Source organism: Thermobia domestica, chromosome 2, assembly GCF_964235325.1.
Source record: "Thermobia domestica chromosome 2, izTheDome1.hap1.1, whole genome shotgun sequence".
Classification (NCBI taxonomy): domain Eukaryota; kingdom Metazoa; phylum Arthropoda; class Insecta; order Zygentoma; family Lepismatidae; genus Thermobia; species Thermobia domestica.
In genome coordinates, this window is record NC_137455.1 from 271848262 (window position 1) to 271861811 (window position 13550).

At 31.6% G+C, this 13550-nt stretch overlaps 1 protein-coding gene across 1 annotated transcript in view; it reads left to right on the plus strand.

The window, feature by feature from the left end:
* Nucleotides 1–13550, plus strand: part of Myo95E (Myosin 95E) — a 1268077-nt gene that overhangs the window by 1166429 nt on the left and 88098 nt on the right. Inside the window, exon 13 of the mRNA XM_081748709.1 lies at nt 11623–11795. Coding sequence (XP_081604835.1) covers nt 11623–11795 — 173 coding nt within the window. The remainder of the gene's footprint in view (nt 1–11622; nt 11796–13550) is intronic.

Consider the following 13550-nt stretch of genomic DNA (forward strand, 5'->3'; position numbering starts at 1 on the left):
TTCTTCTTGCCGGATGTCGGATAATACGGTATACGGAATAAACGAAGATCGGATAAGCGAGATCATGTGTATTGGTGTTTCACGCACCTAAACCTGTAAAATATTTGTGTAAAAAATTATCTTTCACTCCCTAGCTAAATTGTGTGTATGATAGCACACCTTGCCTTATAAAGTATAGTCTTACAGAGAAAATATATATTTTTAGCTAAGAGCTAAAGAGAAACCAACTTCAAGAAACCAAGAAACCAATTTACTATATCTATATATTTAATATTGGCAAACTTGACCATTTCATCACGATAAATTACGTTTGGTACTAAGATATATGTTTCTGTCTGCAGCTATCTTTCGCACTTTGTTGGAGACAAAATTGTTCTCTTTCTAAGAAAACAGGACGAGAGAAGAAGCTGTACAACAGCATGAACAATAGCTATTACCAAAACAATAGCTCTAATCCTGGATAAATACGTCATCAAAGGAAAATATCAATAAGTTATTTCCTTATTATATTGCTTCGGTTCTTATTAACATGAAAACTATACACTTCCCATAATGTTTTGTAAAGAAAAAAAAAGGCAACGGGATTAGATCTGGTGCCAGAATAGTATAAGAACTACTAATTCACCATGCTACCACCTAACCACGGAAACTACTTTATGCTTCTTAACAAATACATGCTAATACCCATAGCGCATGTCACTTCGAACCTCAAGACAAGAGTTTTCCTGTTTGCTTCTATATTTCCGCACGACATCTTGGTTACAGAAGGTAACTTATATTTGGCAGGCAATCTAGACACTAGGTATAAACCAACAAATGCAATATTTTACTCCACTTCCCAGTTCCTTGATCCAACTCTCCGACTGCAAATTCTGAAATTTTCTGCGCAATCGTGCTCTGCTGCTGTAAAAAATCTCTCGAAAGCATGATTGCCAGTTTACACAAAACCGAGCATAATTTTGCTTTTTGCTTATATTTTGATTATTTTATTATATATTTTTGGAAATATCTCCTTAGGTGTATTGCTTTCTATTATCTAAACTTACTAATAACTGAATTTTACTCATAAACGTAAGGAAAATGGAATAAATGCGAAAAATCGTGAGTTACAGTATACTTTTTTTTTTTTTTTTTTAAGCATAGGCGTACAACTCATCATAAGCGTTGCCTTTTGTTACACTAACTGCCTTCTTGGCGTTCTTCTTGCTTCCTTGTAATTCATCATGTCCTGCAATTTTTTGTATCATGGGATTTTCTCTCCTGATTTGAAACTACAACTACTACTATTAAAACTTACCAAACTACTGTGAAAATCACAAAACTACTACTAAAAGTTACCGAACTGCTACTAAATTTACTAATCTACTAAGAGCCGTATTTAGTATTTTTGTCGTCCCCTTTAATATTAATAAATACTGGTGTAGAAACTTTGAGACAGTGAATTGAATAATCAGTATTTAAGTGGGCTAATAAAAGTCGAAAACTGGAAGTTAATCGACAATAGAATAAGAGAAATAATTAATGTAAATTCACAACTAAAATAGTAATTGCTAAGTTTTGGCGAATATATTCTTGTTACTTGGATATTTACAAATGTAAAAATCCATATGCGCGCACATAATAAATTACTGAAATTTTCAGACCTGGAATATGAAGGAAATACTGGTTCAAGAAAATTTTTCGCCCTGGACCTTGGTCTATTCGTAAAGATGGACCTGGATCAACTACTGAAAAATTATTTCTAAGATATTGAAATTTTCCATAACCCTTACCATGAAAAGATTATTGAGTACAATGAGGAAAATAGACGATTGCTGGAAACATTCGAAATAATTTTGTTGAAATTGAAACAAATCACTCTTGTACCAAATGAACTTTAAGACATTCACTTTTATTATACTTCTAACGTGAATGAATAAATTTAGCCTAACGTGCAGTCTCTAATCATAACCTTTCAGCAGTAGAAGTGCTTACTACTTGTAAATCCATGACTACACATACATTTTCATTAGCTGTTTATTCCAGTTTTCGACCTCATTCTCTCCCTTACTTTGCTCTGATGTTTCAGATTGTTAAAGCACGCCCCTACATAATAGGTTGGCCAGTTACTAATAAGTGGGTTAGTGTACTACCTCTGCATATCAAATGCGTAAATTCAAACTCTGAGTCGAACTCTTTCCTGGTTAAGTGGTTAACGTAAATGCCTTTGGAATGGAAACCCCGAGTTCGTTTCCCGGCCGAAGCTCATGTGGTTTAGATCCTATATTAAGCTGGAGGTCCACGTCTCATGTAGTCTCGCTGCTGAAAGAGACGCTAAATTCAAAATAAAATCAAACTCTGGGGCTTCTACTTATGAGTAACTGGAAGTGAACGAACAAAGTGCATTGGTTTCCTGTGAATACTCGAGTCTCTCCTACTTTGTCATTGCATAGGTATTTGGATATCGCGGCGTAATTATCACTTCACCACAGCTCCAGCTTACGAAACTACGGATAACTAAATGCTTAGATGAATACAAGGTACATCAAATTCTAGGTTCACACTTCACGTAGCCTCAGTGATAAAGGAGGGTTTCTAGTCGCGCTTCTGGATTAGTTGATTTGATTTTTTTTTTTTTTTTTAACAAAAATCGTTCTTAATATGGCATTCCAAAATAAGCTTCGTACGTTACCCTTTAATCCTACTAAAGTTAAGGAAAGTAAATTTTGGCGAAATATTAAATACTATTATAATCAAATCTTGAATGCTGTGCAAAATAATGAAAATTTAGGATTCGATGACCGACCAAAAATATTCTATTCAGATTGAAAGTCGATTTTTAAATAATTAATGCGGCAATTTTTGATTGAAACGCAGATTATATTCAAATAAACAAGAAACTTATTTCCAACTTTATTTTCCGAAGGTGCTTCCTTGAAATTTTATCGAACGTGTAATGAGTGCAGCATTACATATGGAAGTCATTTTCAGTCATTGTATGGACAAAGAAAAGGTAGCGAATAAAAGATTTGAAACTAACGCTTGTTATTTTCTTGCTTATATTTGAGGAGCTTATTTTCAAAAGGGAACATTTTATCTCCAGTTTTTCTTTAACTTTTCTTTTCTTTTTTTCTTTCTCTCTCTCTCTAAATTGGCCTATTGACCTTTAACTGTTTCTGAATTTATGAGATAAACTCAGTCGGATCACGCGATAGGTTTAATGCAAACTAGAATTTTTTTGGTAGAAAGCACAATGTAAAATAAGTTGTGTCTATAAATAAGGAATATATTGTAATGTTCTGTTTATGCAGGTATAGGTAGAGCAAATTATAGTCCGGAATTTTTTTTCTCTCATTACCAAGTTTTATCACAAAATCCTCGTTTCTATAAAAGATGTTAAAAAATAGATATAATGTAAAATCCTCTAATACTTGGGTAAAATATGTTATCCCAAGGCTCGAGCAGCCTAGGGAAATATCTCCACAGAGCATCGAGCAAGCTAGGTGTAGGGATTTAGGATCACCAATGCTCCACGCAAGCAGAGGGGTTAAAGGCCACTAAGCTCTACGCAAGCTGGGTGGCTGAAGCTAAGAGAAATCCCACAGAGTTCAGAGAGCGGAAAAGGAGACCTAGAATTCCGAACAAACTAAAGGCTTTATGTGATGTTCCCCTCAGAGCTCCAGGCAAGCTGAGAGAGTGGAGGTAACCAACCGAAGATCGATGATTGTCGATGAGATCTTCCTGGTTATGTAGGTGCTCCAGGTGGCGGTAGCGCTGGCGGTTCTTAGCGGTGCTTAGCGGTGGCGCTGGTGTCTCTATCGAATGCCACCGAAGTAAATCGTAGTAGGACGCACATGGTTAATGTTTGTACACATAAGCACGTGGGGTTGTTTGTCAACAAAGCCATGTGCGTAATATTACAATATCCACCTCGTTCATTCATTTTTATATAAAATTAGCAATTGTGAAACATTTCATCCCAAACATTGAGAAACCATTAATGATCAATTTCGCAAAGAAACTGAATATAGAAATGCTCCCTTTTAAAAATGAGCTTCTGGATCTAAATCAATTTTTTTCTAAATTACTTCCAGTACATTACAGAAATAGCAAATTTCACCATCTAATAAAACAGCGTTTCCTTCAAAATTTTTTTTTTTTTTCAAATGAGAACCACTTTCATTAGCCAGAATGTTCTACGGACCACTTTGCTCTCACAACAAATTTGTGACTTTTAAAAAAATGTTTTGAGCATATACCCTATACCATCATACTTATACATATTTTTAAAATAGTATTAATTAAAATTTCCCTAATTGTTTATTGGTGTTAATAAAAAAAACTCTGAAAGAAAATAATTTAATACTATTAAGAATATTTTGTAATTTTTGACTAGTGTTCTCTCTAAGAGAACCACAAGAGCAGGCTTTGAGAATATGTAGTACAACATTCAGAATTTAGTCATCATAGCATCTAATATTTTTACAAAATTCATCTTCCTCAATTTTAGAAAGGGTGAACTAGTGGTGTCTTATGTATTAGGCTTATTTTTCCACTGCATTTTTCATCACAATTTTAGGCCGAATGATTATTTTAGATGAAAATGTTTTTAAAAATATTCTTATTTTCTTGCGTACATTCCAAATCGATACAAGAAATTACCACTTTCCAATTTGTCTTAGTGAATTAATCTTTGTTAAAAATTTAAAATACTTTTACCACCTTTAAAATATTTTACATACGATGTGATATTTCATGTTTTTGTTTCAATACTATATGTACAATGTTAGTTATTAATTTTGTATTATTAATTAATTAGTTACTCACCATGTTATACATATATGCATTCACTCACTGATACACACACGTACGCGCCTAACTTAAAATACGCTTAACAAATAAGTTGTATCACACAAGAAACGAATACATTTTCACAAGAATAACTTCACTTTGCTAACTAAAACCCTGATAACACTACAAACAATCGTATTTGAATTATTGCTTTAACAATAATTAGGTATCATTGTCAGCTGTTATACATTATCGGTAACTACATTTAAAATTCAACAAAATATTCAACCGTAGCCCCCCCCCTTCCCTTATATGTAATAATAAAAGCTAAACAATGTTTTTCTTGAGATACTTAGAGAAACTTATTCAGATTAAATAATTTATAATAAATATGTATTACTCGATTAGTAAATGGTACTTCAGATACCGAAATTCCAAATTCTACAGTATCTTTTTGGCATCCATGAAATAGGAAAAATAGTAGAATTCAGTTTCCTAAAAAAGGAAAATGCTTAAATTATTCGCAAAAGACTAAACTATCTAATATAAAAGTTTATAATAATTAATGCATGAAAACGAGACTGTGAATGATGTAAAAAAAAATTAATTTCAGTGAAAGAAAACTAATTACTTTAGTACAAATATAACAATCTATACAGTCCTGGCAAACAAAATCTTGCAAAGAAATAATAACAAAAGTTGAATAACCATGCTCAGATATGAAGATATTAATAGTCATAATATTCATCACACAGACGTATTTTAATCAATGATACATTACGTTTATTGCAGTTTTCCGTTCGAACAAAATTTTCACGACACATAACAGATGTTAACAACATGACTTACAATTTTCTTATCGTAGTAAAATGATTTGGTTTTATAGTCGAATGTAATTATGAACACCAGACAGTAACTAAGAATTTCACTGTTCTCTTAAAAAAAAAAAAAAAAAAAAAAAAAAAAACTTTCAGTTTAACATCCCACGATTATGTCTTTTATGCTAAGGGAGACGGATGATTAAGGCAAATGAATGATTATGAAAAATCAGTGGAATGAAAATATGGAAAGGAACAGGAGTACCCCGAGAAAACCTACGAACACGATGTTATCCACCTCAAACTTACTTGACCGGAGATTGAATCAGGGACTTCACTCACCAGAGATAAACGCTTTACCACTGAGGCACCGTGCTGCGCCGTTCTCTAAACTTCGTTAAACTGTTATGGTTGTTTTTCTTTCTTTCTTTTTTTTGTTTAATATATATATATATATATCTTGGGTTCGAATCAGGCTTAACTCGTACAGTATCCGTCTCTAAAAGTTGAGTATGGTATTTGGTCTTAGTCGACAATTACACAGTCTTATTCTATCATATTGGATATTTCTTAAGATTTTGGCACTAATTTGATAATTCATTGGAACTACTAGCAATTTTTGCTCATACAGCCGTTTCTTACGTGACCGAGCTTGCTTCATATTATGAATATCCATGACCATACATCTACTCTGTTTCGATCAATATCCAAAACATTAATACATTTTTTCCTCTATCTAAAGAATACATACGTTATATCTACATACTAGTGGCGTATCCTCACTTGGGGTTTAGGGCATTGGGAAGATAGGAAAAATGTGTGAATCCCTATAACCTCTAAATAAAAATGTAGCGTGTAAATTAATAAAAGTGAATCAAGGAGGAGTTTATTACGTAAGTAATAAATTTAATGAAAATACTTATTTCGTAATATATAACCCTTCAAAATTTGATAAGAAAAATTAAGCATGGAATCTATTTACTAACAGTTACTTGAATTCCAGCTAGAGTCAACTTTCTTTCCGTATAAAGCTCTAGATGACTGCTTCATAGAATTTTGACTTATTTCCCTTTTTTAACTTGGAAGGTGCTCATTTTGTGTTCTCTTCAACTACGAGAACGATCTCTCGACGAATGATGTTGTGGAAGGTATTCTTGCAATCAGTGTAGTTAATTTCTATATTTCCGTGAATCCACTTACTAGATTCATATCCAGCAAATAATTAATTATCTGAATGGTGTTTTTTTATCTGACCCTTCTTTGCCTATAACTCCAACAGAAGAATCTTTTTATTTTGAAGCTAGTTTTAAAATTCAGTAATTTTATTTCATTCGAAAATGTTCTTGCAAAGCAGCACTACTTTTGCATCTCACATTAGTTGACATTGTGAAATTATTGTACTGTCGAATTTGTCGATCTGTTTCTTCTCAATATAAGAAACTAATGAAGAATAACTTTTATTAGGTTTTTAAATTATACTTTCGCTAGAGGCGTACGCAGAATACCGTCAAGGGAAAGGAGTTCAAGCACTCAACTTAACTTCCTTTTAGGATAGGCAGGATTGTTATATATATCCTAAAAATGTTCAATTTTCGATATTTTACTCAAAGGAGTACTCCTTTGCGTACGTAACTGCTTTCACTAGCCATCTTAAAAATCTAAAGTCACTACAATTGTAAACGCGAAAGACGCAGGGGAGCCAGCAAACCATTCAAGTCTTTGAATTTTGAAAACAACGATTTGTATCGCATAAGTACGGGGTGGATGATACAAAGCACATGCGCAATGTGAATCCTGTAACATATAGGAATGCACCCAGACGCCAGAACGTTGCCAACGATTTTCTTGTCTAGATACCTCATCGTAAGGCTGATTGCCGCATTATGGCACTTGACTATGTGACTTAATTAAAATTTGTTTGTTTGTTTGTTTATTTTTCATTTTTCTTTGGTGGTTAAGACACAATTTGCACACCCAGAGAAGATACCATTGCTATATTATAAATTTACTGGATTAAATTTATATTCAGGATTCAGAATTTTAATTTTAAAAAGTTTCATTTTATGGACTCCTCGATTCTAGTTGATTTGCTTGCCATAAATACAGATTTTTAACAAATCTTCAATAACTCTTAGGTCCTTTCTATGTTGCTCGAAGCAACATTATTAAGTGAAACTCTTCGTACGTCTCGAATCCCTTACCCATACAAGAAAGCAGTAAACTTCTTAAAAACATTTAAGAATAATTATCATGGTACAACGCGTTTATAAATCAATATCTACACATTAACTTTTTCAGTCTATTAATCAGCTTTGACTCTTTAAAGTCCTGTATGGTTCTAAATATACCTTATTAGAACAATAATCTGATTATCAAGCAATAACATTCAAATTTAGATCTCGAAAGGGCATCAAGTACATCTGTTTACGAAAGATAATCGCTAGTTTGATCGAAGTCAGATACTAATTAATACATTTTACATTTGTCATTCCTAGTCTTTTTAACAAGTTTCTCAAGTTTATGCACACACTTATTCACATCATTAATTAGCGAATTCTAAGTATATCTAGAAGCTATTTTTCCTTGTATTTTATTTGTTCTTAACTGTGAACCTGGTAAAATACTAGTACAGCAGTATTCTAATATTACTTCCAGTAAATGTTTCAGTGATCAAACATAAGGCTATTTAAATAATCTGAGTTTCTTTTTTGCTTAGAATGTTATTTTCCGATATATAACATACAAGTTTTTTTTCTCTCTCTCTTTCTTTAATTATTCCAATAACACTGAACCTTGCTTTGACGTTTCTCTATTGAAATAGCAGTTAATGCCACATCTCATATATTGACCTACAAAAAGTATATTTTTCTTCAGAATAATTAGGATCTAGACCAATAGACTCAAACTTAAAATAGTAATGAACTTGATAGAAGATCAGAAGTCACATTAATCTAATATATAAAATTGAAAGTTACTATGTTTGTGACTTCATACCTCCTGAACCACTCGACCGATCTCGATCAAATTTTCAACATAGATGAGGTTCGGACCTGGGATGGTTTTTATCACTTCACTTTGACGGTGGAACTAATGGAAGGAGGAGGGGGGTTATATATTTAAAAATGATCGAAAATAACCGAATCGTATTAGTGTCGATTATATAGTTTTCGGGGTCGCTGAGACGAACAGTGACATTTCCGATGCCTTTTAAATCCAAATTCAGCCCCATTGTCCTTTATGTTCAAAACGAAACGTATTCTTCCCCTGCGAAGAACGGGCACTCTGCTAGTTTTAGATAAAATAATGCATATAGTAGACTCTTTTCCTTTCTTTTACTTTCTCTGTATTGCAAACCCCGTAAGCTCATCCTTAGTTGCCTACCTGAATTTCAATTTTTTTTTTTTTTTTTTTTTTTGCGTAGCTAGGTTTCAAAGAGTCCTAATGCTTCTTCTGAGACAATTAATTCAAGTCAAAATATAGGTTTTTAAAATTATTAGAACGTAACTTCCTAAAGAAAATAGACTCCAATTGATCTTCAGAAACATATTGTTGAGTACTTCTACCAATACTTTTCAAAACTAACTCTGTGTGTGGTTCAGGAAGTTCAAATACTACATAGGATTCAAACAGTTTCATAATCTGTTCCAGAACTCTTTGTTGTTTGAAACTTTGGAAAAACATCACTCGTGGCGTACTATATTTATGGGATGGGAACATAATTTCATACAAATTAGGTATGTATCTGGAATAATATTTAAAACAATAGTAGTAAAGGTACCAAACGATCCGGTCCGATCCAACGATTCAGATCCAATCACATTCTTTCTCTCTGAATTTTTATTATGGACTATCTGATTCTAAACAATGCCATTGAAGAAACTCATAGATAGTTCAAGGTGTTTTGTTGGAACCTAGAAAACTGTGTGTTCAGTTTGACATCATAATTGTCAGGTGTTAAAATTCAAGTATAATATGTAAGATTTGGAAACAAGCATTAGATCTTTATAAGTATTAATTGAATCATTTTCCAAAATTGTTATGTTGTTCATTTGTTACTACTTATAGAAATTCAAAGACGAGGTGAGTAGCTTAATTAAAAATCTTAGTAAGTTTTGGTTTCACCTGCATTTCATTGCATTGTTGTAAAATATGATGACCTGCTTTAATTTTTAAGAAGTTTTATTCATATATTAGTACCGAAGACTGAATAAATGTATATTAATACTATATATACATTGTAATGAAGCAAAGATTTCAAGGAAAAAGAAGAAATTGATTTTATTCTAACAACTTCTGTTACAGAGAAAAGCTCACAATCTTTGACACAAAAATCATTGATCATTTTGTAAGCATTACGTGTTACCAAGATGGTATAAAAAGAAAATGTTTATTGTTTTGAAAACACTTAACCTTTTATGAGAAAGATTTAAAATAGCATTAAATTTTACATTTTATTCTTATAACCTTGGGAATTCAAAGCGGAATCCACAATATCCTTTATCTTGCCATGTGTCAATTTGCTTTGAAATAAGAAGACTATACACTAAAGACATCTAACGTTTCAGGAAAAAAGTCTCTAATAGATTTAATAAATTTTAATGGCTCGGGACTGGCTTGCAAATTTAATCTGTGTCTACAGCCTACTGTGCTGGTGCGCCAACCACTACACTACTCAGCCTGTCCCCTGATAGCTTTGGACTTCCTTGAATGCTAATATTTCTCAAAGTTTGATTAAAAAAAGCGAAACATATTTATTATACTATACCATTTAAATACATTTTTGTTTAACTTCCTAATTAGAATCATCTTATAGTCTTATTACGTTCTATTTATCTTTGGGATAACAGTGTCAGTATATTTGAATTTGGTAAAGTATAATAAGTTTGTTATTCACAACATAATTAGAAGTTGAGGCAGACCAGTAAAATGGATAATAATAATAGCTTCTCTCTAGTTTTTTATCTCACAATTTGCTTGTACAAATTTTACTTTTCTAATTGATGAATCCTAAAAGTTTGTGTAAAATATTGTGATAATTTTTACAGTTACGTATCTTAGGAAGGTAAAGTTCTGTTTTTAGTCAGCATTGAAAAAACATTATTTTTAAGTGTTTTTAAATCTCTAAAGTGGGTTTTCTTCTCTAAATTTTGTTTTCACGATATAATATAGGTGCAGTTACTGATTTCAGATTTATAAAAATGGATAAATTTTATTTAGTACAGGAAATATTCATACTTTAAGTTATTAAGTTACTCACTAATGAATAACAAAAGAGGAATTTACATATACCGGTATATAAAGTTAAAAAACTTCACTTCTGAACTTAATTTTCTTGAAGTAATCACGAAAGATCAAATATGTACCTTACATGTTAACTTTTAGTGATAAAAAAAATTAGGTTATACATCCTAGTAGCTCAACTCGTAGGATGTGTAAAACTATTTCAGTATTACGACTTATCGAATTACTTCTAATTTTACTATCAATATATATATATATATATATATATATATATATATATATATATATATATATATATATATATATATATATAATATGTGTTACTACCATAAACATAGTAAAATGTATTATTTTGTAGATAAAACTAATCAAGATCTCTTTTAGTAGATAAAACCATATAATATAGTATAAGATTAGTCTTACCATAAATGTATATTGTCAATTGATATAAACGAATTTTTGTTATCTGTAAACGGAATGGGTATACGTAATCTAAATTGTTTCTTTAATAATCTTGTATTCAGTTATCTTATGATGTTAATGATTAAATCTTTATGAAAACAGAACTTTAAGATACTACGTAAAATAATTTTTTAATATGTAAACAGCTGATAATCAAGAATCTTGGAATCGGAAATTGTTTGTTTATAATTGTATTTAACTTAAATACCGAAATGATTATGCAAGTGCTTACAGTAAGGTAACTGTAGGAATCTCCATTGGTGTGTGTATCTCCATTCCTGGAGTAGTATTAACTTATTTTATGGAAGATTTCAAGTTTAGTTCTTTACAGAATAACCATGGAATATTATCGATGTTAGACGAAGAGTGCCTCAAACCTGGAGCTGTATCCGATGAAGCCTTCCTAGCAAAACTGGCCCAAGTGTGTTCAGGGAATACAAATTTTGAAGTGCATTCTCAAAAAAACTTTGTTACAGATAATAGCCTGCCACATAATTGTTTTAGGTGAGCTGTGTTTAGTTTTTTAGTAAGTTACACTATAGCATATGCATTATCTTAAGATTATTTCGTATTTATGAAAAATGTTGCTAGTATCGTCGATAATTGGAGCTCCCAAATACCAAATTGGTTTGATGGTAGTGGCTGGTAGTTTCATTTCATGTAAAGATGATTTCTGTAAAACCCTACAAAAGAGAAGAGTAGGACGTAATGTTAAAGCAAAGCCACAAGCCAGGTCAAAAAGGTAGTTTGAATTATCCTTCACGTTATTGAATTAGCTTGATTATTAATTTGATCTTCGTTCCAATTTCTTATTTCTAATGATAGCAAAGGTATTAGTATTCCCTCAATCACTCAAATGTGTACATAATATGGTATATTGCAATATAGAGTACTACTTTCTAACTGTACAAGTACTTCGATAATATACTTTGAATTGAAATTCTCTTTTATTTAAATATATTAAAGCAAACTACAAGTCCCTTTCGCAGTTAAGTGTAGTTTAGATAATAATAATAATAATAATAATAATAATAATAATAATAATAATAATAATAATAATAATAATAATAATAATAATAATAATAATAATAATAATAATAATAATAATAATAATGAAATTTCAGTTTAACATCCCACGGTGATGCCCTTGAGATTAAAGGAGGCGGATAATTAATGAAAATGAATAATTATGAAATTAATTTTTTGTGCTTTCCTATTGGGGATCGAATCCGGGAAAGGTGCACGCGTTAGCAACTAGACCAGCGGGAAGGGCTAATAGTAGTAGTAGTAGTAGTAGTATAGCAATAGTAGTAAGTAATATGTAGTTTATTCTATACTTTTTTTTTTTTGCTACGAAAGAATATTAATACTCATTATGTCTTGTTTATAAATAATACTATTGTATGAGAAATATAGTAATCAACTGATTTTTCTTAAGCGTGGCCTCTGTCAGTGTGAATTCAATGAAATTCAAAGACTGAAACCGCGGGACTGGTTCTGGAATTAAACCTAGGATTACAAATACGTATTTCGTTCTACTTTCTAATCAGGATGATCTTTTAGTCTTATTTATCATGTTCTATAAAATAACTGAAAGTTTGTTATAATAAAATTTACCTAAAAATTAAAAATAATAATTTACGTTTTTCCAAGGGACGTATAAGTAATGTTATATATCGTTGAACACTGTAATGATCAACGGTGAAATTGGAAAAGTGATACATTTTTTCCCTTTTTTATCATTTCTCATTTCATTCTCTCTTAAATCCTATTGAGGAAATGCAGAGTTAAAATATTTTTGGGGAGGAATGTTTCCAAAGTCTAACTAATTTGTATGAGAACGAATATGTCAGAATCTCTCCACCGTTATCTGGGTCAATCCATAAATATTTCGATTCTTCACATTCCGTGACAACTTTTCACTTAACTTTAAATATGTTTCATTTAGAGTTAACTTAAATGGGATTGTCCTCACCCTTTGTACACTGCTGGAAACACATTTAAAAATATCCAGTAGGAATTCACAAATATGATCTAACGTTGCTACATAAGAAGGTAATAGTAGATGGTAAGAATCCCAGCTTGGCTTCCGCAGGACATATCGAAACGTTTTACATATCGAACACTTTTTTTTAATAGCACGTGTGACTACTCCGCATGAGAACACAATCAGCTTTTCAGACAGGTAACAGATTGGGATAATATCCCACGCTCGCTGCAGATCTTCACGTTGCTAAGGGATGGTCATTACTGAAGCCC